At 46.8% G+C, this 23,581-nt stretch overlaps 1 protein-coding gene and 1 long non-coding RNA gene across 3 annotated transcripts in view; both read left to right on the top strand.

Annotated features, from left to right (window-relative positions):
* Positions 1 to 6,886, top strand: part of EEPD1 (endonuclease/exonuclease/phosphatase family domain containing 1) — a 107,547-nt gene extending 100,661 nt beyond the window's left edge. For both annotated transcript variants that reach the window (XM_008686497.2, XM_008686496.2), the window contains exons 6-8: positions 117 to 255; positions 4,486 to 4,680; positions 6,167 to 6,886. In XM_008686497.2, coding sequence (XP_008684719.2) covers positions 117 to 255; positions 4,486 to 4,680; positions 6,167 to 6,366 — 534 coding nt within the window. In that variant the 3' untranslated portion in view covers positions 6,367 to 6,886. The remainder of the gene's footprint in view (positions 1 to 116; positions 256 to 4,485; positions 4,681 to 6,166) is intronic.
* Positions 6,887 to 8,796: 1,910 nt separating this feature from the next.
* The window catches only part of LOC103658984, a 41,032-nt gene continuing 26,247 nt past the window's right edge, over positions 8,797 to 23,581 (top strand). Inside the window, exons 1-2 of the long non-coding RNA XR_567372.2 lie at positions 8,797 to 9,200; positions 9,422 to 9,664. This is a non-coding gene — a long non-coding RNA (uncharacterized LOC103658984). The remainder of the gene's footprint in view (positions 9,201 to 9,421; positions 9,665 to 23,581) is intronic.

Genomic DNA, 23,581 nt, shown 5'->3' with positions numbered 1-23,581 from the left:
GTTTGAGCTGGCTGTTGTCAACATCGTGCAAGAAGCTATTTGTAAGTCGGAAGTAACGAATACAGGAAATATGACCTCTGAGCCTGTCCCTGTCACTTTGTTTCCTCTTGCCTCAGGTGGGAAGTAATGACTTGACCCTTGTGAACCTTCACCTGGCAACCTCGATCCTCCCTGGGGGCGAGAATCCGAGCAGGAACCACAGTGACAGCCACCGCTTGGCTAGCTTTGTACAGACCTTGCAGGAAACCCTGAAAGGTAGGAAATGGTCTTGCTCCGTGGCCGGGCCAACAGCTCCCACTTCTGGGGGGCAGGCAGGGGTTGCCTCTTCCAAGCATCTCTCTGATCCCTTAGGCTGACCCGGCAGTCAGCAGTGGTGCATACTGAGGGCGCAGAAGACCACCACCCCTGTGCATGGTGATATCTTTGTCTTGGCGGGCCTGCCACGCACGTCCCACGATATCGGCTTTGGGGCTCTTCAGCCTCTTTGATGGAAAGGATCAGGGGGGAAAAAGTGAGGCCACCTGCCCTCGTGACCAGTCCTCCTGCTTCAGCTGCCGCTGTGGTGGGGCCACCTGCCCTCGTGACCAGTCCCCCTGCTTCAGCTGCCGCTGCGGTGGGGCCACCTGCAGATGTGCACATGCTCGTCTCGTGAAAGCGAGACTGCGGGTGACAGGGGACGGGAAAGTCCTGAGGAGCTCAAGTAGACTTGTTCTCCCTGGTGGGGTGCAGGTCTCCCTGAAGGAGCCCCGGTGCTCTCAGCAGGTCCGGATGCTCGTCTCGGCTCCTTCAGTAGCGCCGGGACCTCAGGTGAGCCCCCGCCACTTAAGTCCGTCTGGTGGGGGAACGGCCAGTGCTCGCCTCCCATGGGCGCCCGGCGGCCTCGGTGACTGTCTGTGGACGAACCCCGCACATATGAGGGGCTCGGCAGACAGGAACTGACTCAAACGATACCAGAACGCTGAAAAGAGCAGAGCTTCGGGAGGGAGATGGCTCTCTGGGTCCAGGCTCTGCGCCAGCAATACAGAAAGTTCTCGTGTGCAGGGTTTCCCGGAAGGACAAGTTGACGCTGCTGTGAAGACTGGGCTGTCGTCAGCTTGGCTTGGTTTTTCTGAGTCCTGCTCCTCTCTAGGTGAGGGTTTCCAGCTGGAGGCCTAGAATTCTCTTCCACGATCGCCAATATTCTGTAGTTTTCTAAGCCTTTGCATATGCTAGATGGGCCCCTTGCATGGGTGATTCATGAGCATCTGGCTATAAAAATAAATTGGTCATTATAAATTTACATCTTAAAAAGGGTTTTGTTGTTGTTGCGGTGACGTAGACACGACGTGACCTTTTTACCATCTTCTCCGTTTTTAATTGTGGTTTGGTGGCGTTAAGTACGCTCACATGGTCTTACAACCTTGCCCTCCGTCCGTCCGCAGAGCGTTTTCGTGTTTCCAAACTGAAACTCTGTGCCCATTGAGCCCGAATTCCCCGCTGCCCCCTTCCCCAGCCCCCGGCGACCACCCTGCTCCTTTGTGGCTCTATGAATTCGACTTCTCCAGGTACCTGCGCTAAGTGGAGTCGTGCAGTATTCGTCCTTCCGAGGCTGGCTTACTTTGCTTATGTTGTCTTTATGGTTCGTCCATGGTGTAGCCTGTGTATGTGTTTCCTTCCTTTTTCAGGCCGAATACTATTTATTCTATTGTCTGTCTCTGCCGCATTGTTTATCCAGTCACTGGTTGATGGACACCTGGGTAGTTTCAGTCTTTTGGCTGTTGTGAGTCCTGCTGCCATGAACGTTGATAGGCACCTCGACACTTTGAACCAGGATGTGCTGTGGCCGCATTCTACTTAGGAGTTTTGGGGCTTTAAAAATAATAGAAGGTGTTTAAGCCAAGATACTCCATCCAAGAAGCATCTCTGTGGAAAATTGTTCACCCACAGCTAGTTTCTAACTTATTAAAAAGGATGACCTGATAGCCTTTAAACTGTGTGGACGTTTTCTGTTGTTCTCAACCTCAAGCCCTTCCTTGTCTGTATGCGGAAGCAGAAAGGGAAAGTGCCAGTTGATAACTTCTCCGGTAACTTCTCGCTGTTTTTTTTCTGACACCCAGAGAGTGAGCAGGGTATTGTACCAAGTTGCCAAGGGGACTGTTGACCCACAGCCTGGCTCACCTTGACTTGTCCTGGTACGGACGGTGACTCATGTTCCCTGCGTCCTTGTGCTTATAACTAATACCAGTTCACGGGTGACACCGCAGACCCAAGGATTCAGGAAGCACTCCAGGCCGCCCGAGGTGCAGGGGGCAAACCGATTATTAGCAGAGCGGGTGGAGCTAAAACAAAGACAGCTTTTTATTCCATAGTCTTCTATCAGAGCAAACAGAAGCAGTTCGATTAGCAAACTCTGGGCCTTTCTGCCTTGGTCTGCAGTGTGCATCTGGGTGACATGAGTGTGTGGGCTGGTCCTCTGATGGAGTGCTCTTCTCTGAGACCCCCCTGGGGTGCGCTCTGTGAACTCCGCTGGAGTGAAACACAGTGCATCGTAATGCCTGGCATCTGGGTCGGACCACCCCTCAGTGGGCACCAGCTTCTGCTCTTGTCCCTGGCATTCTGCGAATCTGGGGGACTATCTGAGGAAATCTGCCCCAAGCATTCTCCCCTCTCTCCTGGGAACTAAGGAGCCCGCCCCAGGGGAATGGCTTTCTAGGAGACTTGAGGCCTCTACGCACCTGTGGATTCTCAGAAGCAGGGGCTGTGTCGATGTCCTCAGCGACACCAATTTAACGGAAAGCGGATGAGTTGTAGGAGACCGGGATGTGCCCATTCAGAAAGAGAGCTGTTATTTTCATTCTCAGAGTTACACAGAGCTGGGTTTGTTGACCTTTGACACCAGCATCTCTCCTGGTTTCAGAATTGGCTCTTTGGCCCTGACTTTTTCAGGTCTGCAGCCCAATGAAAACTTCTCTCATTATATGGGAACCTTCTACCTCATTTCTCATAACCTTCCTAAACATAGCATCTTTCTCATCTTTCCTTTCAAAAAGTACATCTGAATTCTGCGGTTTTCCTCGTGCCTCATTCATCCATTTATTGCATACGTGTTTATCGGGTGTCTGCCATGCAGCAGGCCCTGGCACACGGGATTTTGTGATGAAAGCCACGCGTGTCCCCGTGGCTCTTCCGTCCTAGCTCTTTGTGAAGAGCCCTGGACTTGAGGGCTGGCCTGGTGAGTTGCGGCAAGGCATTCCGCCTCTCCGAGACTTAGCTCCTTACCTGTGGAGAAGGCCCAATACCAGGTGAGGGCTCATGGATGGGCGTTAGCACTGGTTGGGTAGGAGTTGTTCTCAAGTCTGCTTTCCTGGTGAGGTTGGCACTGATTTCTCAGAGAGCGTGTGCTTGTCCTGTGTTGGGCACCGAGGTTGTTGAGATATAGCGTAGAGGTGCCATTACATCCGTGTAGGCCACATGGTGAAGCCATGGGACAGTCTTCATCCCATCCCCTTTTGTCCCTCCCGGCCTCTAGCGGTGAGGGTGGCCTCTGCAGTGCACAAGCGCCCTCTGCTGGTGGCTTGTGTCATTTCACTTTAGGTTTCTTTACCTCTAGCCACGATTGCTGAAACCTATTCATGTCCAGGAAAGAGATTTGCTGAGTGTCTCAGATATATTTGGCTGTCATTCATGAACTGCTTTCTTCAAAGCTTCCCTTGCCAGTTAGGACAGGAACACTGCTCCCCACAATAATGTGGCTCCCCTGAGGGAACCTCAAGGCAGGAAGTGATGGTTAGGCAGAGACGATGGGAATCCCGGAGCCTAGCTGGGACCCACTGTCCTCCCAGAATGCCTGCTCCCTCTGGGAAATACTTTGTGATGACTCCACTTACTCTAGTGTCATCCAACAATGGTAGAAATGTTGAAAATACTTTCAAGAGAAAACCTTCCTACTCTGGCCCTGTATTAGTCATTTAAGGCCACCATAACAAAATACAGCAGTCTGGGTGGCTTAGACAGTAGACATTTATTGTCTCACTGTCCCGGAGGCTGGAAGTCTGAGAACAAGGTGTGGGCAGGGGTGGCTGCTCCTGAGGCCTCTTTCCTTGACACGTAGATGGCTACCGTCTTGTATCTTTGCACGGTTTTCCCCACTGTGCCGAGTGAATGTTTGTCAAGCTCTTTTAAATATCCGGGCAAGCCCCTCAGGCTTTTTCTGCCACAAGATTTGGAACACATGAGCTGGAACAGGGGTGATCGCTGTGTCACATAGCTCCCCTTTTCCAAATGTGTTACTAACCTGCTCTTAAAGTCTCGTCGGTATGTTGGGGTTTTTTGTTTGTTTGTTGCACAAGGTATTTAGAAAAATTGGAAGGAGGAGAACCAGATGCACTCCTGACCGAGGGGAGTCCACTCAGAGAATCGAGATCCCACTTTGTGGGCTATGATCAGTATTGGGTTTACCTCCCACCGCCTCCTTAAATGCCTGATTTTTCTTTCTTCCACCTGCAGGAGAAAAAGACATGATTGTCTTAGGGGATTTTGGCCAGGGTCCTGACAGCAGTGACTATGATATCTTGAGGAAAGAAAAATTCTACCCCCTGGTCCCTGCTCACACCTTCACCAACATCAGCACCAAGAATCCCCAAGGCTCGAAGTCTCTGGACAACATCTGGATCAGTAAAAGCTTAAAGAAGGTTTTCACAGGTAAAGCAGACGTCACTCAGTCTTTCTCCTGTTGAGAAGTGCAGTAAGAGAGACTTGTCCGAATGATAGTCCGAGATCCTTTGGTTCGATAATTCTGGTCGGGAGTGATCTTACCTCCTCTGTGGGCATTTACAGGATCATATATGGTTTAGGCTCCTCCGTAACTATCATTCAAACAGAGCCCCTCTTAAGAGTAAAGGGAGGCTGTGAAAAATGATTATAAGGCATTCACTGATCCTTAGCATTGGCCAACCTGGTTCTAGGCCCGCAAGGTACCGATTCTGAGATGAGCCGATAGCTTACTCTAATTTTAAGGACACTTAGTCAGTTAGCAAGCAGTCCTCAAGCCTCGTCACATTCAGGCGCTGTGCTGTGGCCTGTGGTTTCCTGACCCGCTGTTGGTGCCCCGAGGGGCAGCCGCGGAGATGAGCGGACACGTCTCAGAGCATCGTGGTCGGATGCGAGGCAGGCTTTACCCGGACCGCACGAGGACCAGGGTGCGGTGGGTAATCCCGGCGCTACCAGGCAGCCCCCGCCACCCCCAAACCAGTAACCTGCCGGGCCGACTTTGAGTCAGGAAACAATTAGTCAGAAATAGGACAGTGACAGTAATGTCATTTGGTGAACGACAGGAACTGTGGTTCTCAGTCCTGCCTGGCTGCCTTGCTAAGTCCGACGTGTTATCCGTATTACACTTCAGTGAGACGTTTAAACTTTGTGCAAGTACCAGTTCTGGAGTCGGCCTGTGAGCGCCCCATGGGCAGCTGGAGCCGAGACGCTCAGCAGCAGAACATCCAGTCCACACGGCGTCACCAGGTTCTTGCAGCTCTCGGTGCTGCTTTGCTGTCGGACTGTGTCGGGGGAGGCTCTGAAGGATGAAGGAAGTGGGTCTCAGGTCCTCCAGCTAGGAGCGACGGTCCTCCAACTAGCGAGACGCAGTGTGCTGAAAGGCACTGCTGCAGGAGGCTGGCCCCAGCCTGCCCGGGCTGCCAGGAGGGCGCCCACGGAGGGCGTGTCCCCTTGCTGTGAAGTTCCAGAAACTCAGGGGCAGGCAGGAGCAAAAGACTTGAATAGTCAATTTGTATGTCTTCTGTGGGAGAAACGTCAATGTGTACGTGGAAAGACACTCAGCATCATTCATCAGGGAAATGCAAACCAACACCGCAACGAGACACCCCATCTTTGAGAGACATTTGACCCTGCCTCGGATTTATTCTTGCTGCTCAGATTGGAAGAGGTGTATGGCGAGGAGGAGGTCAACCTTAGGCTGATGGGTATGGCGATGAGTGGGAGGCCTAGCCTTGGGGGGATTTCAGTGCCTACATGGTAAGCCCTCACTTGTCCAGAAGATTGGCCGAAACCTGTCGTTCGCCCCGGCAGGCTGGATACCTGAGGGGTATTGTCAGGGCACCCTGGCTCGCAGAGCTGCAGCAGAGACCTCCGGCTGCCAGCCTGATATCTGGGTCTCTTTTCCCTCTCCCTCCAGGTCACTGGGCCGTAGTGAGAGAAGGCCTCACGAACCCCTGGATTCCAGATAACTGGTCCTGGGGCGGAGTGGCTTCTGAGCACTGCCCCGTGCTAGCGGAGTTTTACGCTGAAAAGGATTGGAACAAGAAGGAAGGCCCTCGGAACAGCAACGGGGTCACCTTGGAGCGAAGTGAAGCCAACATTAAGCACGAGCGGTGATGGTACCCGGTCTGTCTCTCCACCTCTGAGCCTGGAGGGGCGCAGGCAGGGGAGTTCACCCTTCCAGGTGAAGACGCAGAGCCAGAACTGCATTTGGTCTTCAGCCTGACAACACTAGCCCCTGGGCCTCGACCTGCCTGCCTTCTTTGTGGATGTTCTTGGACCTCTCATGGGGGCGGGAGGTGCCGGATGGTCAAATCCGAAGCACAGTGGGGAACCAAGATGTCTTGTAATCTGGGGTTGCCGTCCACTTGTGCAGACGCGGGCCGGCCGGCCGCTGCCCCTGGGTGGCAGCATGCAGAGAACCGTAATGGGGCTGACGGGGCAAGAGAGGGCGGTCTCGGGCCGCCAGGCCCTGTCGGAGCCTTTGCCAGAAGCGCTCGATGCTGACCGCCGGTCCGTGATGCTCTGGCTGCAGGTTACATAAAGCTTTTAACTGTGATTGAGCTGAGCACTCTTCTCAGATATTTTGAGTGGTGATTTTTAGTTTTGTTTTGAAAAAATAAACAGATGAACCTGCCCGGTTGCAGTGAGCGTCCCAGGGTTGCCAGACCCCCCCCCCCCACCATGGGTGTTTTGTGCCCACTTCCGGTGCCTCTGTGAGGCTGTGGTCCAGGGAGCCTGTTCCTTTACACCCCCCACTTTGCAGAGATGCCTCCCACACCCCTGTCGACCCCCTGAGGTCACTATAAACTCTGTGACCTCCTCCCTCCCCGCCTGTTCATCTTCTGACCCCTTTGCGAGACTGCCTTGTACACTGAGCACCCTTTGTGCCTCTGGACATTCAGCGTAGGTTCCCTTGTGCTGGACAAGAATTCTCAGAATGAGAGTATTTCCTCCCTCCCTCCCCACCCACCCGCTTCAATTTTCAGTCCAGTTCTGAGCCCGGAGCTGCCCGCTGGTGATTCTGGGGCCCGTCTGGTGATTCTGGATCACAGGAAGCTAAGGCCAGGAGTACTGAAGGAGGATGCATTTTTGTGGGGGTTGGGGGAGTGGACAGGGGGCAAGCCCATGTTAAGGGCCACTAGGTACCCCTCCCTTAGCTGGCATGGCGCTCCCTTAGGTCTCCTGTGAGACCAGATCATAATACCCATTTTACAGCCAAAGAAACCGAGGCTTAGAGCCCTTAACCTCCTATAGGTCGCATAACCGGTAAGTAAGTAGATGGGATTCAAACCCAGCCCAAAGCCCACACCCACGTGTCCATTCTGTGCTTGCCAACACCGATGCCGTGAAAGTAGCAATGTTGATGGTGAATGTGTGAGTCATGAGACTAGATTACGAGTTATTCCAGGTCACCATGGAAGCTGAGGGTTTATTCCTCCCTCCACGCTGAGAACCTGGTATGGACCGATACCCAGAAACTGCTGTCACCGCACAGTGTGAACCCAGTGCCTTGGGGCTGGGGCCAGATGCAGGGAAAGAGGCNTCTTTTCCACCAAAGACCATCTTCTGGACCACCCAGCTCCAAGGAGCGTCGCCGATCGTGGGCCCAGGAGGGAAGTCCTCTGGGCACTCTGAGGGTGCCTGGGCACAGCCGTGCCACTCCGAGGGACCGTCTCCAGCGGGAGGGTGAGTAGGGCTCTCCCTTGGGCTCAGACTGTGCCACTGGAGGCCTGAATGAGCCTGGATCGAAAGCACTGGAGTCGGAGGGAAGAGGCATGGCAGGGGGCAAGGGTGCTTCCCAACAGAGCAGAGCTGTTGTCCGCCTCCTCTGAGGTGCGAACTTCCACTGGCATTCACCAGCCAGCTGCCCAAATCCTTTAAGCCAGACTGGCTTTTGCACCAAAACTATGGAAAGAAAAGGCTTAAGTGAGAGAAAGGGAAAAGAAATCCAATTAAATGACCTTAATGAAGGTCATTCTGTTTGAGGGGGTGCGGGAGGCCGGGGAGTGGAACGTAGCAGCCAGGTCTCAAACACAGTGGGTCCCAGCGGCTTTGGCTGCTAACATTCCAGCCTGGCTGCAGGGGGGAGCCTGTCTACAGAGGGAGCTGCTGTTCTAGCCCCAGGCACCTGGGTTTTTGCTTTTGGGGGGATGGTTTTGGCTTGGGTTTTGTTTTACTTTTTTTCTTGTTTTGGCACATCTTTAATTAATAGATTTTCTTTTTGAGAGTGGTTTCGCATTTGTAGGAAACCAGAGCAGAAGCACAGAGTCCCCATACTCCGCCGTAGAGTCCCCCCCGCCCCCGCTCTGTTGTTGACATCAGTGTGGTGTGTCTGCTACCACAGGGATTGGTACATTGTCATTAACCGAAGTCCGTAGTTTACGTTAGGGTTCACTCTTTATGTGTTTGTTAAAACCCATGGAATGTACAAAGACATACATCCACTTTTCTCTGATCTAGAAATCCTCTGCTCTGCCTGTTCATCCCCTCCCGCGCCCCCCCCCCCCCCCCCCCCCCCCCCCCGGCAGCCACTGGTCTTTCTCCTGTCTCCCCAGTTTTGCCTTTTCTCGAAGGCCACATAGCTGCAGTCACACGGTCTGTAGCCTTTTCAGGTTGGCTTCTCTTAGCAACCTGCGTTTAAAGTTCCTCTGTGTCTCTTCACGGCCTGACAGCTCCTTTCTTGTGATTGCCGAACCACAGTCCATCGGATGGAATTTATCCCCCGCCCCGGGTTGCTTCTAAACCCTACTTTTCTCCAGACTTTCCTCCCACCCCATCCCCAGCTCTGTCTGCAGATGGCACAATTCCATCCCATTCTTCCCGTCCTTCCCTCACCCTTCTTTTCTTCCTTCTCTTACCTTCCAGGATTGTTCAAGAAGGGGCCCAACTGTGAAGCCACTTTGTTGGAAAAGCCCAGAGGAGTGCCCTGATGTGAAACAGGGTTTCTGGTGAGTGGGTTTGGGCAGGAGACGGGAAGGAATTACGTGCTAGGGACGCGGAAAGCTCCAGACGCCAAGTGGAAGCTCTGGCATCCTCCTTGGGTCCCGCTATCCCAGAAGCACCGCAGGCGACCAGAGCCCCTCCCCTCCTGCCCCAGTGGAACCTTCCTCCCCTGACCGTTGTCCGAGGAGCGGTCCTGTGATCAGAGTTCCCTCCTCTCTCTCTGCAGGAGCCAGTCAGCAGGGCCCCGGCTAGGCCTCCCTCACTACTGCTCGGCGGACCAGGGGAAGCAGTGGGCATGGCCCTCAAGAGCCGGCTGCATTCTTCCAAAGCCAGAGGGATGTCCTTTTCTTCTCTGTTTCTTTGGATCTGATGGTTGGCGTTCCCCCCAGTGCTCCCACGCACATACCAGCCTACTCGAGCGAGCGAGAGCCCCGCCTGCCAGAAGCCTCCGCCGTCTGGGGGACAGGAGGTGAGTGCCGCGGAGTTCATGGCTTCAGCACCAGCCCGTTATCTGAAACTGGCTCTTGCCCGTGCTTACCGGGCTGCTTACTGTCCGAAGCGCTTCGTACTCTTAACTGCCTTATGCCTCTGAAGAGTTCAGTGAGGTTGGTCCCGTTGTTTGTGCTCCTTTCACAGAGGAAGGGACGAGATGAGGGACGCTGGTTTCCCTATGATAAGGAGGGCACTTGGACTGGGACACGTCAAGCAGACACAGAGGGCTGTGGGAAATAAGTGGCTTTGACAAAGGCAGGTAGAGCGAATGCCAAAGGGACAGGTCAGGGAGCTTTTGCTGGGGCTTCCGGCCTTCAGGAAACCGCTTGGGAGGCTGAGTAGCCGAGGGTGATCGAGGTGTGGGTCTTACCCGGGCAGCACGCGGACTGAGGGAAGCAGGTGGGAGGGGGCCAGGGGTGGCCAGGCCCCCCCGCCGCTGCAGGCCCAGGGCGCAGGTGCAGCCCAGCACAGCAGGACACACTTGGAAGGCAGCGGGGTGGTCTGGGGCATCCTTGGACCTCTGGCTCTTGCCTCCTAGGGTGTCTCCTGCTCTTTCCTTTTTCTCCGATGGGGGCCCGGGTGGCCTGGTTGGGCTTGGTAACATGGGCAGTTCGGGTCCATAAGAGCAGTGGGGTTCAGAGGCCTGTGAACGAGAGCATCAGGAGAAAGGGTGTTGCCTTGTCTAACGGAGAGCCCTGTGCTTGGGTGGCAGTGGTTCCCAGTGGCCGGGGAAGGAGGGAGAAGAGGGACAGATAGAATGCCCCAGAACACCTTCCCCATCTGCTTGTGTCTTCCTGAGTTTGGGGTCCAAGCACCCGAGGCAGGCTTCACTCCGTGCTGTGGCTGTGGGGATGCTTAGTGTCTGCTGGGCAGGCTGGGCCCCAGCCAGTGGTCCGTGTTGGAGGATGGACCCGCCTCACTGACCTGCTGACTTCCATTATGATGAATTATTTAATTCAATGATTATTGGAGGGGGGTGGGAGCAGCGAGGACTCCGGTTTTACTGCGATGAGTGAGAGCAATTGGCCAGCATTGTGTGATCGCATCAGAACCCGCGGCCTTAGACAGAGCCCGACTTCGCAGCGGGAGGAAGGTGTCCGGCCCTGGGCCCAGGACCTCTGTGTGTCCTGTGGTAGCTTCTTGCTTCTGGGTTCCGAGATGTGCTGAGGTGGCGTTTTTAAACAGAAGCTCCAGAGACGGCTTTCTCTTGAAAGAAGGGCCAACAAGACACCATCCCTGTTCTCAGCTTTAAGAATCCTTTGAATTTTCCTGGCTGGAAAAATCCACCCTTCCCCTTCACGGACTCAAACCCAAGGCCAGGGAGGGAGGAAATGCCAGGATGAGGCCAGCTACGCCACCGATTTCCTGGGTGCTGGCCGGCACACTGCATCTCCTGCGCCTCCCTTTACCTTTTGCTCTAAAGCGTTATGTCTCCCTGAGCTGTTGAACGAGGACAGTCTCTCTCCGGGGCAGTGGGCCTCCCACTCTGGTGCATGGAGAGGTCACCTGGGAGTTTCTGGGCAAGTAGGTTCCTTAGCCCTAACCCAAGGCGTCCGATGATGGGGCACTGATTAGGTCTGGCCTGTGGAGCAGCGGAATCTGTGACGGTGCCCTGAGACTCACAGTTTGAGAAATACCTGTGCGTGCGTGTGTGTGTGTGTGTGTATGTGTGTGTGTGGAGGGGGGGCTTTAAGCGCCTAGAACCGTGGCTGAGCCTCCTATACATAATACTGACGATAGAGCATCGAGGAGGAGTGGGGAAGTTGATTAGAATTCTAGTGTGGCTTTTAATGACTGGGTAAGAGCTTCCTTCAGTGGGGATGGTAGCTGGGACTCGCACCAAATCTCGGCAGGAGATCAACAGGAGCTGAGCAAGGGAAGGCTCAAAGCATTGTGACTGTGACTGTGAGATTAAGTGTCTACGCCCTGGGCTTGCTGATGCCGACAGGGTCTTTTCATGACTTTCATTACCAAACACAAGACCGGGTTTCTAAGGCTGACTGTTGAGTAAATCCTTACTATTTGGTAAACAACTGGAGCTCTAGGAATTTGTCGAACTTTCCTTCTGAATTTTTCTGAATGTCATTCTTCATCACTAACTTACTCAATTTTAAATTACTGGAGAATTTTTTTAGACGTTTGATCTTTTCATGTTTATCACACGGAGGGGTCTCATGGGCCCGCATGCAAGCAGCAGTCAGACTGCATAGTTCTGGTGCTGAGGCCAACGAGGCTCAGTGAACGTATGGGAGGATCAGACCTAAGAGCCTTCGCAGGCAGCTTGCAGACGGACCCTGGAGGCAAGGGCCCCAGTTCCCATCCTCAACATAACGTACAGGATGTTCATGTTCTCAAAGCTAGGCTTGTCCCTGACAAATCTAGTCACTTATCTAACCCCTAAACCCTTCGGCCCTTGGAAATCCCGGTTTATAGGTGTGTTTACCTGGGGGTATGGGGTCATGAAGGAGAAGGCCTCTGTGTGCTTTCCAGGCTTTCATCTGAAGACAGTCCAGAAGCTCTTTAAGCTTAAAGGATTTGAAGGGTGCGTTGTTACCAGGTACCTGGGGTGTGGGACAGAAGACCTAGAGTCGGCTGGACTTTCGTGGTACATCAAAGCACAGTAGTGCCTGAGGTTAGAAACTGTGACTTCCCTAGCCTTGCCTGTGATTCAGAAACAATGGGGACCTAGTTTGTGAGCCATTGTTAGCTGTTGAGCTGAGAAATCTCTTTGGCCAGAGGATCTGGTATCTTTCCTCAATATTTCCTCTTATTTCTCTAAAAGGAAAACACTGGTTTTACTAAGAAGTGTCTTAGGTATTTGTGTTAGGAAGCTGTGGGTAAAATAAAAGAGCATCTGAATTTCAAATTGCTCTCATCTCACACAGATGTTGTTTGTTTCAAACAGACACACTAAAATGTTATTGAAGATCTCTCTCAAGACTGTAAATAGTATTTAATATACTTTAGCATATAACGTACTTTATATATTTATACACAGAGTATGTATATTGGTTTTTAGCCCAACTCAAGGAATTTTTTACGGCAAACTCGTTAGTGAGTGATTAAAATTGGACACAAGAGGACACCCGATTTTGGAATAGGACTGCAGGCTTCAGTAACTCCTTCTCTTGAGCTCTTGAAAGGGATATAAAAATCTTTTCTAGAAGAGTTACACTTGCTTGAAGTCAAAGTGTAGGTCTGGGTTTAGCTCTTAAGGGTTAACCAGCAAGATTAGTCATCTAGAGGGCCTCCAGCCTGAAATAAAAGAGAGGAAGGGAGAAGAGCCAGAAGAGAAGGGAAGAAGAGCTCGTGGTCCCTCTAGTGGGCAGTTGTGGAGTGGCACTCAAATTCACTCTAAGGCTCAAATAACTCTAGGAGAGTTAGGTCTTCCTACATCCAGGAAGCCCACTTAACCTGTAAGATCCAAGATACTTAATTTCCTGGGAGAAACACAGTAATTAACCAGAGGAGTACAGTAAATATGATAGAGGTTATTTTTAAAGGGCAAGAGAAACAAATATCTGATTTATCTAAATTTGAGATATTTACACCTGAGATAATCATGTATTTGCTGCTCTTAAGAACTTTGCTATAAATGGTGTTTGGGACTTTTTCAGGTTCATCGAATCCCCATATTGGAAAAAATAATCTCTAGTGTTCCATAATCTCTTGAAATTATCACCTGCTGAAATTCCACCTATTTTTTTTTAAAAGAACAAACCCTCATAACTTTAAAGAGTTCGTATCTTAGAATATTCTGACATATATTAAGTGGAAAAAATCAAAATACAGAAAAATATGTGTAGTAATCTGTGCTAAAAAAAAACCAGTAGTTTTGCATATTTGATTGTGTATGCATAAACTATCTCTGGGACACAGTACACACACAAATAGTGAAGCTGGTTGTCTTGTTTTCCCAAGCTTCATTCAGCTGTGATTCACATAGAACATTAATGTGTACGATGTGATGACTTGATGCGTTTATATGTTATGAAATGATTACCACAGTAGAATTAACCCCTCTACCACCTCACATAATTACCATTTCTTTTCTGTGGTGAGAACATTTAAGATCGACTCTCTTAGCACCTTGCGAGTACGTAATACATTATTGACAACTGTAATCACCGTGCTGTACATTAGATCTTTCAGAACTAATTGGAAGATTGTATCCTTTGACTAACATCTCCCCAGCTCCCCTGGTAACCATGATTCTACTGTTTCCATGAGTGTAGCTTTTTTTTAGATTCCACAAATAAGTGATAACCATATAATATTCATCTTTCTCTGATATATTTCACTTAGCGTAATGCCTTCAGGGCCCATCCATGTTGTTGAAAATGGCGGGATTTTCTTCTTTCTCGTGGCTGATTAATATTCCAGTGTATGTTTGTGTGTGTGCCCACGCATATTACATCTTCTTTATCCATTCATCTTTTGACAGACACTTCGGTTATTTCCATATCTTGGCTATTGTGAATAATGCTGCAGTGAACATGGGAGTGCAGCTATCTATTCAATACCCTGTTTTTATTTCCTTTGAGTATATACCCTGAAGTGGGATTACTGGATCCTATGGTAGTTCAATTTTTAATTTTTTGAGGAAACTTCCTACTGTTTTCCATACTTGTACGATTTCTGTTCTCACCAAAGTGTACAAGTCCCTGTTCTCCATATCCCTGCCAATACTTGTTATCTCTTGTCTTTTTGATAGTAGCCATTCTAACAGGTGTGCGATGGTGATACCTCATTGTGGTTTTGATTTGCATTTCCCTGACAATTAGTGATGTTGAATGTCTTTTCACCTACGTGTTTGCAATTTGTATGTCTTCTTTGGAAAAAATGTCTATTCAGTTCCTTTGCTCATTTTAAAATCAGAAGAATTTATACACCAAAATATTTAAAAAATATTTAAAATTTTTAAATAAATATTTTTTGCTATTGACTTGCATGAGCCCTTTGTACATTTTGGATGTTAACCCCTTATCAGATACATGATTTGCAAATATTTTCTCCCGTTCCGTAACTTGCCTTCTCATTCTGTTGTTCCTTTTGCTGTGCAGGAGCTTTCCGGTTCGATGTAGCCCCACTTATTTATTTTTGCTCTTGTTGCTTTTACTTTTGGCGTCATAACCCCCTCCCCCGCCAAAATGTTGCCAAGACCAGTGTCTGGGAGCTTTTCTCCTATGATTTCTTTAGGATTTTTATGGTTTCAAGTCTTGTGTTTAAGTGTTTAATCCATTTTTAGTTAATTTTTGTGAGTGATCTAAGATCACATCAGATTTTATTCCTCTGCGTGTGGATATTCGGTTTTCCCAACACTATTTATTGAACAGACTGTCCTTCTCCCATTGAGTATTCCGGGCCCTCCATTCTGTTCTCTTGGTCTGTCTATTTTTATGCCCGTAGCATACAGTTTTGATTACTATTGCTTTATAGTATAGTGTGAAATCAGGAAGGGGGATGCCGCTGGGCTTTTGCCTCTCAGGATTGCTTTGATGATTATTCAGGGTCTTTTATTGTTCTGTATGAATTTGTGGATTATTTTTTTCTATTTTTGTGGGGGAAAAAAAAATCACTGGGTCCTGGGCTTTTCACACTGGAATTTTGATAGGGATTGCATTGCATCTACAGATCGCTTTGGGTAGTATGGACATTTTAACAATATAAATTCTTCTGATCCATAAACATGACTTATCTTTCCATTTATTTGTGTCTTCACTTTCTTTCATGAAAGTCTTGTAGTTTTAAGTATATAGAACTCCTTGATTAATCTATTACTAAGTATTTTATCATTTTTGATATTGTGAATGGGATTTTCTTTTTCAGATATTTCACTGTTAACGTATAGAGACACAACTGATTTCTGTATGTCGATTTTGTATCTTGCAACTTGACTGAATATGTTAATTAATCCTATGTTGGTGGAGTCTTTAGGATTTTCTATATATAAGATCGTATCTGCAAATGGAGACAATTTTACTTCTTCATTTCCGGTTTGGATGCTTTTTTTTTTTTTTCCCTTGCCTGATTGCTCTGGCTCGGACTTCTAGTCATATGTTGAATGGGAGTAGCGAGACTGGGCATCCTTGTCTTGTTCCGGATCTGAGAGGATACGTTTTTAACCTTTCGCCATTGAGTATGATGTTGGCTTTGGGCTTGTCTTGTGTGGCCTTTATGATGTTGAGGTTCAGTCCTTCTATACCCAATTTTTTAGAGTTTTTATCCTGAAGTAATGTTGAAGTTTGTCATATGCTTTTTCTGCGCTTATTGAGATGATTATTTGATGTTTATCTTCTGTTAATGTGGTGTATTACATTTTTTGTGTATGTAGAACCGTCCTTGTTTCCCAGGAATACAGCCCGCTTGATCATGATGTATGATCCTTTAATGTCCTGTTGAATTTGGTTTGCTAATATTTTGTTGAGAATTTTTGCATCGTATTATCAAGGAGATTGGCCTTGGCCTGTAGTTTTGTTCTGGAAGTATCCTTATCTGGCTTTGGCAGCAGAGTAATTCTTGCAGAATAAGTTTGGGAGTGTTCTCTTTTCAATTTTTTGGAAGAGTTTGAGAAGGAATGGCATTAATTCTTCTCTAAATGTTTGGTAGAATTCACCAGGAAAATGATGTGGCCCTGGGCTTTTCTTTGTTAGATTTTTGATTACTCATTCAGTGTCCTTACTTATTACTACCTGTGTTCAGATTTTCCATTCCTTCCTTATTCAGTCTTCGTAGGTTGTATCTTTCTAAGAATTTATCCATTTCTTCTGGGTTATCCAATCTGATGGTGTGTAATTTTTCAGAGCAGTCTCCTCTAATCCTATATGTTTCTATAGTATCAATTGAATGCCTTTCATTTTGGATTTCATTTGATTCTGCTTTTTTCTTAGTGTAGCTAAAAGTTTGCCAATTTTTATCTTTCCCAAAAAACAACTCTTAGTTTTATTGATTTTTCCTAATGTTTTTCTGGTCTCTAATTTTTTTTTGCGCTGATCTTTGTTACTTCTTTCCTTCTGTTAACTTTGGGCTTATTCTGTTGTTTTTCTAGTTTCTTGAGGTATAAAGGTAGGTTGTCAAGGTTTTTTAAGATTAATGTTAGCGTGTATCATACACGTCTCTCCTAGAACTGCTTTTGTTGGATCCCATGTTTTCATATGTTGTATTCCCATTTTCATTTGCTTCAAAGGTATTTTTTTATTTCCCTTTGATTTCTTTTTTGGCCCATTGGTTGTTCAGGAACATGTTTAATTTCCACATATTTGTGAATTTTCCAGTTTCCCTCCTGTTATTAATTTCTAGTTTCATACTACTTTGGTCAGAAAAGATACTTGGTATGATTTCAATCTTCTCAACTTTGCTAAGACCTGTTTTGTGACCGATTAAATGGTCTGTCCTGAAGAAGGTTCTGTGTGCACTTGAGAAGAACGTGTATTCTGTTGTTGGATGGAATGTTCTGTCTAAAGTGTAGTTCGAGTCCAGCGTTTCCTTATTGTTTATCCGTCTGGATGATCTATCCGTTGTTGGAAGTGGACTATTGAAAGTCCCCTACTGTTACCGTATTGTTGTCTGTTCCTCTGTTCATGGCTATTTGCCCGATATGTTTAGCTGCTTCAGTGTCAGGTGCTTAGGACGGTTACAGCCTTTTGAATTGACCCCTTTATACTTGTATGATGATCTTCTTTGTCTCATCGTCATTTTAGGATTAAAATCTGTTTAGGCTGATACTAGTTAGCCCTGCTCCGTTTTGGTTTACACGTGCATTGGATATCTTTTTCCGTACCCTCACTTTGGGCCTGTGCCTGTCCTTAAAGCTGAAGTGACTCTCTGGTAGGCCGCATATAGTTAGATCTTGGTTTTAAATCTATCCTGCCGGTCTGTGCCTTTTGTTTGTCATAATTATTGATAGGTAAGGATTTATTAATGCTATCTTAATGTTTTCTGGCTGTTTTGTATTTCCTGTTTCCTCTCTTGCTTCCTTCATTTGTAAATTGACGATTTTCCATAGCGATATACATTGATTCACTTCTCTATCTTTTGTAAATCTTCTGTAGGCTTTTGCTTTGTGGTTACCATAAGGTTTACATAAAACATAAATACAACAGTCTATGCTGATAATAACTTCGATTGCATACAAAAGGTCGATCCTTTTACTCCTCCCAATTTTGCATTTTTGATGTCCTTACCTCTTTTTGTATTACATGCTCATTCACAAGTTAGTGTAGCTGTAGTTACTTTTAATACTCTGTCCTTTAACCTTTATACTAGTCTTATGTGATTAATACACAACCATATCACAATAGGACTACTCTGAATTTGACTATATACTTTTACTAGTGTGTTACTAATTACTTTTGTTTCAGCTCAAACGCAACATTTACAGATTTTTAAAATTATTTTTTTAGGTCTTCGAGTAGACTATAATTTTAATCGATTAAGCAAGACTGATATACCAGCTGCATAGCGGGATGCCTGGGTGGCTCAGTCAGTTAAGCATCTGCCTTCAGCTGAGGTCATGATCCCAGGGCGCTAGGATGGAGTCCAGCATCCGGCTCCCTGCTCAGTGGAGAGCCTGCTTCTCTCCTGCTCCCCCCCTCAGAAATAAATAAAATATTTTTTAAAAAGAGAGAAAAACAACTGCATAGCAGAGTGCCTGGGACATGCATTACAAGGGCATAAAAGCATCTTAGAGAAGGAGGAGTGAGGTGGGCGTAATTAGATGTGGAGTGGTGAGAGTGCAGAAGAGCAGCGAGCCATCATGAGGATGGATGGAAACGATTTAGAGGGGAACAAATGCAGAAAACTGAAATACGAAATGCTGCTGTTTAAAATTCATCTAAATTTATGGGATACAACAGGATTCTGGTGATTTGGGGGTAAACTTTAAAGCATCCTGTGTGAATCGCAGAATCCACCTTAGTGCTGTAAAATCATGACACACTCCGTCTGTTACTGTGGTGGGATGACACTGGCAACACCCAACAGCCACCCGGTGGTAATAAAAGTTGAGATCAGCTGTGCTATTGAAATGTTATTGAGTCAGACTTTTCAAAATCAGCTTCTTGAATCCACAGACTAAGTTTCTTATGACAGGAATTGTTCCCTAAGTTGCCTAACTTGACCGAGCAGGATACTTGGTATAAACAGACTCACCAAGTCCCAGCGGGCTCAAATGAAATATCTCAAGTCGATTTCTAGTTAAGTTTTCTTGAAGCACAGCTTTCATTTTCTCATTCCTTAGACTTAGGAGGGATCCCTTTTAGTTTCTTGAACTAAGATAAGCTTGCTGAACTTGACCTTCAAATAGTCCTTCCACACTCCTATTCACTTTTAAAAAATTTAATTCCAGTATACTTAACGTACCATGGTGTATTAGTTTCCGGTGCACAATATAGTGATTCCACAATCGTACATCTTAGTGCTCATTGTGATAAGTGCATTCTTAATCCCCTTCATATTTCACTCATCCCACCTCCCAGTTCTCCTCTGGTAACCATCAGCTTATTCTCCATATTTAAAAATGTTTTTTTGGTTTGTCTCATTTTTTTTCTTTGTTAATTTCCACATATGAGTGAAATCATATTGCATCTGTCTTTCTCTGACCGATTTCACTTAGTATTATACTCTTTAGAACCTTCCGTGTGTTGCAAACGACAAGATTTCATTTTTATGGCTGAATAATATTTCATTGCATATGTTTACCATACGTGCTTTATCCATTCCCCTATCGTTGGACACTTGGCTGCTTCCATATTTGGCTGTTGATAGTATGCATTTAGTGCCGTTTTGGTGTTTTATGGTGGTTTTTGTAGTTCTTCTCTGTTTCTTCTCTTGCTCTCTCGGTTTGCTGGCTTTCTTTAGTGATATACTTGGAATCTTTTCTCTTTATTATTTGCATATCTGTTCCAGTTTTTGATTTGTGGTACCGTTCGGTTTATATGTAACATCGTATGCACACAGCAGTCTATATTAAGGTGATGGTTACTTCAGTTTGAATCCGGAAAAGCATTACGTTTTTACTCCTCCCTCTCCCACAGCACGTTTTAGGTATATGGTGTCGTACTTTACGTTTTTACTTTGCGAATCCCTTGCTTGATTTTTATAAATATACTTATTTTTACTGCTTTTGTGCTTCCTACTTTTCTTACTTTCGCTTGTAGTCCTTCTTTCACTCAGAGTCACCGTTAACATTTCTTGTAAGGCTGGTTTCGTGGTCATGAATTCTTTTAACTTGTGTTTTTTTGGGAAGCTCTCCTATGCTGAATGATAGCCTTCCTAGATAGAGTATTCTTGGTTGCAGGTTTTCTTTCATCAGTTTGAATATACATGGCACTCTCTTCTTGCCTACAAGTTTCTGCCGAAAAATCAGCTGATAATGTTACGGGATTTCCCTGTATATAACTGTTTTCTTTTTTCTTGCTTCTAAAATTCTCTTAATCTCTGCTTTTTACCATTTTAATTACTATGCGTCTTAGTGTGGGCCTCCTTGGGTTGATTTTATTGGAGGCTTTCTGTGCTTTCTGGATCTGGATTTCCGTTTCCTTTACCAGATTCATGAAGTTTTCAGCTATTATTTCTTCAAATAAATTCTCTGTGCCCTTGTCGCCCTCTTCTTCTGGGATCCCTATAATGAGAATATTATAATGCATGATGGTGACACTGAGTTCCTTTCATGTGTTTTCATTTTTTATTCTTTTCTCTCTCCTGTTCAGCTTGCTTACTTTCCATTACTCTGTCCTTCATGTCACTGGTCTCTTCTGCTTCCTCTACTCTACCATTTATTCCTTCTAGTGTATTTTTAATATCAGTTAATGAGTTCATCTCTGATTGGTTGTTTTCTCTCTTTGCTAAGGGTCTCATGGAGATCCTCCACTGTGTTCTCAAGGCCAGTGAGTATTTTTTATGACCATTGCTTTAAATTTTCCATCACGCGTATTATCTCCATTTCGTTTAGCTGTCTTGCTGTGATTTTGTCCTGTTCTTTTATTTGGGATATACTCTGTCTCCTCATTTTGTCCGTTTCTATGTGTTAGGAAAGTCAGTTATGTCTCCTGCCCTTGAAAGTAGTGGCCTTATGATGAAGAGACCCCGTCGTGCCCTGCAGCACAATGTCCCTGTTTTCGAGAACCTGGCACTTCGGGGGTGTCTATTTGTGTTGTGTGTGCCCTACAGCTGAGCCACATTTGCCTGCAGTCTGGTCATCTGCAGTGGCTCTGTTTGCCTGGCTGTGGGCAGGCTTTGGTCCCTGGGTTGTTAGTGGGCTAACGTGGGGTCACCTTGGGCTTGAATTGGGTTAGACCAGGTGTTTGCCAGTCACAGAAGCATCAAACGGCAGGGTGCTTTCCCTGTGTTGTCTCCTGAGAAGCTTTTGTTGGTGGGCAGGGCCTTGAGTCAGACCCGTTATCTGCCCCTGCCCATGGCTGGGTTTGCAGTGTGACTGGTGTGTGTGATTATCTTCCCCTTTCCCCAGGGCAGGAGTCACTTTGGGGTGGTGCTGGCCACCGTTGGGGTTGCTTGCACCTTGCAAGCTTGTGGCACTGCTTTGGATGGTCACCTGCCAACGGTGCGTCGGCAGGGGTGGATCTGCAGGAGAACGCAGGGCGGGTCGTGCGGTGCCAGGAAGGGCTGCGCTGGCCCACTGTGAGGCTCACTGTTAGCAAGCTAGATGGGCGTGTCCATGTTCTACTCGTTCGCACGAGTGCGTGTATCCAGGCTGGGGTGCAGGGGTGGGGAAAATGGCACCCACTAGCTCTAGAAGTCTCCCAAAGATCCCTGCCCCTCCAGCACACACTCTGAGGTTAGGGAATAAATCTTTTTGTATACCCGAGGCACTTCTCAGACTGCTGCTTCTATGCTGTATCGCTGCAGAGCTGTTTGTTGTGCTGTCTCTTTAAGGGTGAGGACTCAGCTTCCCCCCATTGCCCTCTGAGCCCACTGATTGTTAAAATTCCAGGTGTTAGGTCTGATTATAAGAACAGTTAGTCCCCTCTGGTTTTCAAAGCCAAATGTTACTGGGATTTGTCTTTCCAGTGTCGGTCCCTTGTGTGTGGGGTGCCTGGTGTGGGATCTGCTCTCACCAGTGGACAGTCCCATGGGTCCGTTTGGCTCCTGACCATGTCTCTGCCCTTCCTATCCTCTTTGATGTGGCCTCTTCTCTACACTTAGCTGTGGAGAGTCTGTTTTGCTGTCTTTAGGTCATTTTCTGGTTTATGTACTTTGATATGGGAGTAATTTGGTATAACCATAGGAGGTGGTCAGCTTGGGATCCCCCTGCTCTGCCACCTTCTCTGGAAGTCAGCATTTTTTAAATTATGGAATTTTAAGAGTTCTTTATATATTCTAGGTACGTGTCCCTTGTCAGATACATGATTTGCAAAGGATTTCTCCCATTCTGTGGGGTGTCTTTTCACTTTCTTGATGTCTTTGAAGCACAAGAATATTTAATTTTTAAGATGTCCAGTCTGTTTTTTCTTTTGTGGGTTCTAAGGTATGTTACTAAGTAAAAATAGCCATGTGTACAGAATTGTTTATAAGATAGTAATTTGTCTTTGTAAAAAAGGATGAAGGACAAGGAGACTATATATGTTTGTATTTGCTTGTATATGCATAAGCAGTATAAACTGAAAATAGTAGTTATCTCTCTTAGGGGAGAACTGCAGGGATGGGAGCCATGGGTAGGAAGGAGACTTTGCTATATACTTTTAAATTTCATTTTTGAATAAAATTAAAATATTCACTATGTAAAACAATTAAAAATGGTGATTCAGTAAACCTAGGATTCTAATACTCCTACTGAATGAACAGGCTCTCAAAAAGGCAAGACAATTTTTGAAGATATTATGTGCATATGATAGAAAAAATCCAAACAAGAGTATGCAGTAAACAGGATTCTTTCTTACCTGTGATCCCCAGTCCTTTGGATGTCACCACTCTTAGCAGTTTCTTGTGTAGCCGACCAGAGATATTATGTGACTATACCAGTGTGGATGTACCTGTATACATACCATTCCGTTCCCCTCCCATTTTTAAAAAACAGAAACAGACTATAACCATTGTCCTGCAAACATGCTCTTTACTGAAAAATAGATTTTTGTAGATTTGCTCTACAATGATGTAAAATCTGCATTAATAATTATCAGTCTACTTAATTTTTAAGTAGGCTATATAATTTTGACATATCATTTAACTAGTTCCTTGCTAATGAATTTTAAGGCGGTTTCCGGCTCTGTTGTTACTGCAGTGGTGCAGTGAATGTCCTTGTACGTATATGCAAAGTACATGTGATGGATAAGAGTGTGTGATGGTATACACATGAGATGAACTCCTGATGTGGAACTGTGGGGTCAGAGAGTATATGATTTTTGGGTGCCTGGGTGGCTCAGTTAGTTGTCTGCCTTCAGCTCGGGTCATGATCCTGGAGTCCTGGGATCAAGCCCCGTGTCAGGCTCCCTGCTCAGTGAACAGTCTGCTTCTCCCTCTGACCACCGCCCCCCCACCCCACCCTGCCCTGTGCTCTCTCACTCTCAAATAAATAAAATCTTTTTTAAAAAGAGTATATGCTTTAATATTTTCATGTGTTTTCTAACAGAGCTCTAGAATCAAATCCTCTTGGGATTGTGATTGGAAGCATTTCTTGTAAAGTAGGTCTAGTGGTGATGAACTTCCTCAGCTTTTGTCTGGGAAAGTTTTATCTCCCTTTCATAGCTGAAGAACAACTTTGCCAGATAGTATTCTTGGTTGGCAGGTATTTTTCTTTCTTCTTTTAAAAATCATTTTATTTGGGGGCACCTGGGTGGCTCAGTAGGTTAAGCGTCTGACTCTTGGTTTGGGTTCAGGTCACGATCTCAGGGTCATGAGATCCAGCCCTGCACCGGGCTCCATGCTCGGGGAGTCTGCT

This window comes from Ursus maritimus, unplaced genomic scaffold, assembly GCF_017311325.1.
Source record: "Ursus maritimus isolate PB19 unplaced genomic scaffold, ASM1731132v1 scaffold_3, whole genome shotgun sequence".
NCBI classification, from domain to species: Eukaryota; Metazoa; Chordata; class Mammalia; order Carnivora; family Ursidae; genus Ursus; species Ursus maritimus.
The sequence above is the reverse complement of the archived record's forward strand: the minus strand, read 5'-3'. Positions and strand labels throughout refer to the sequence as shown.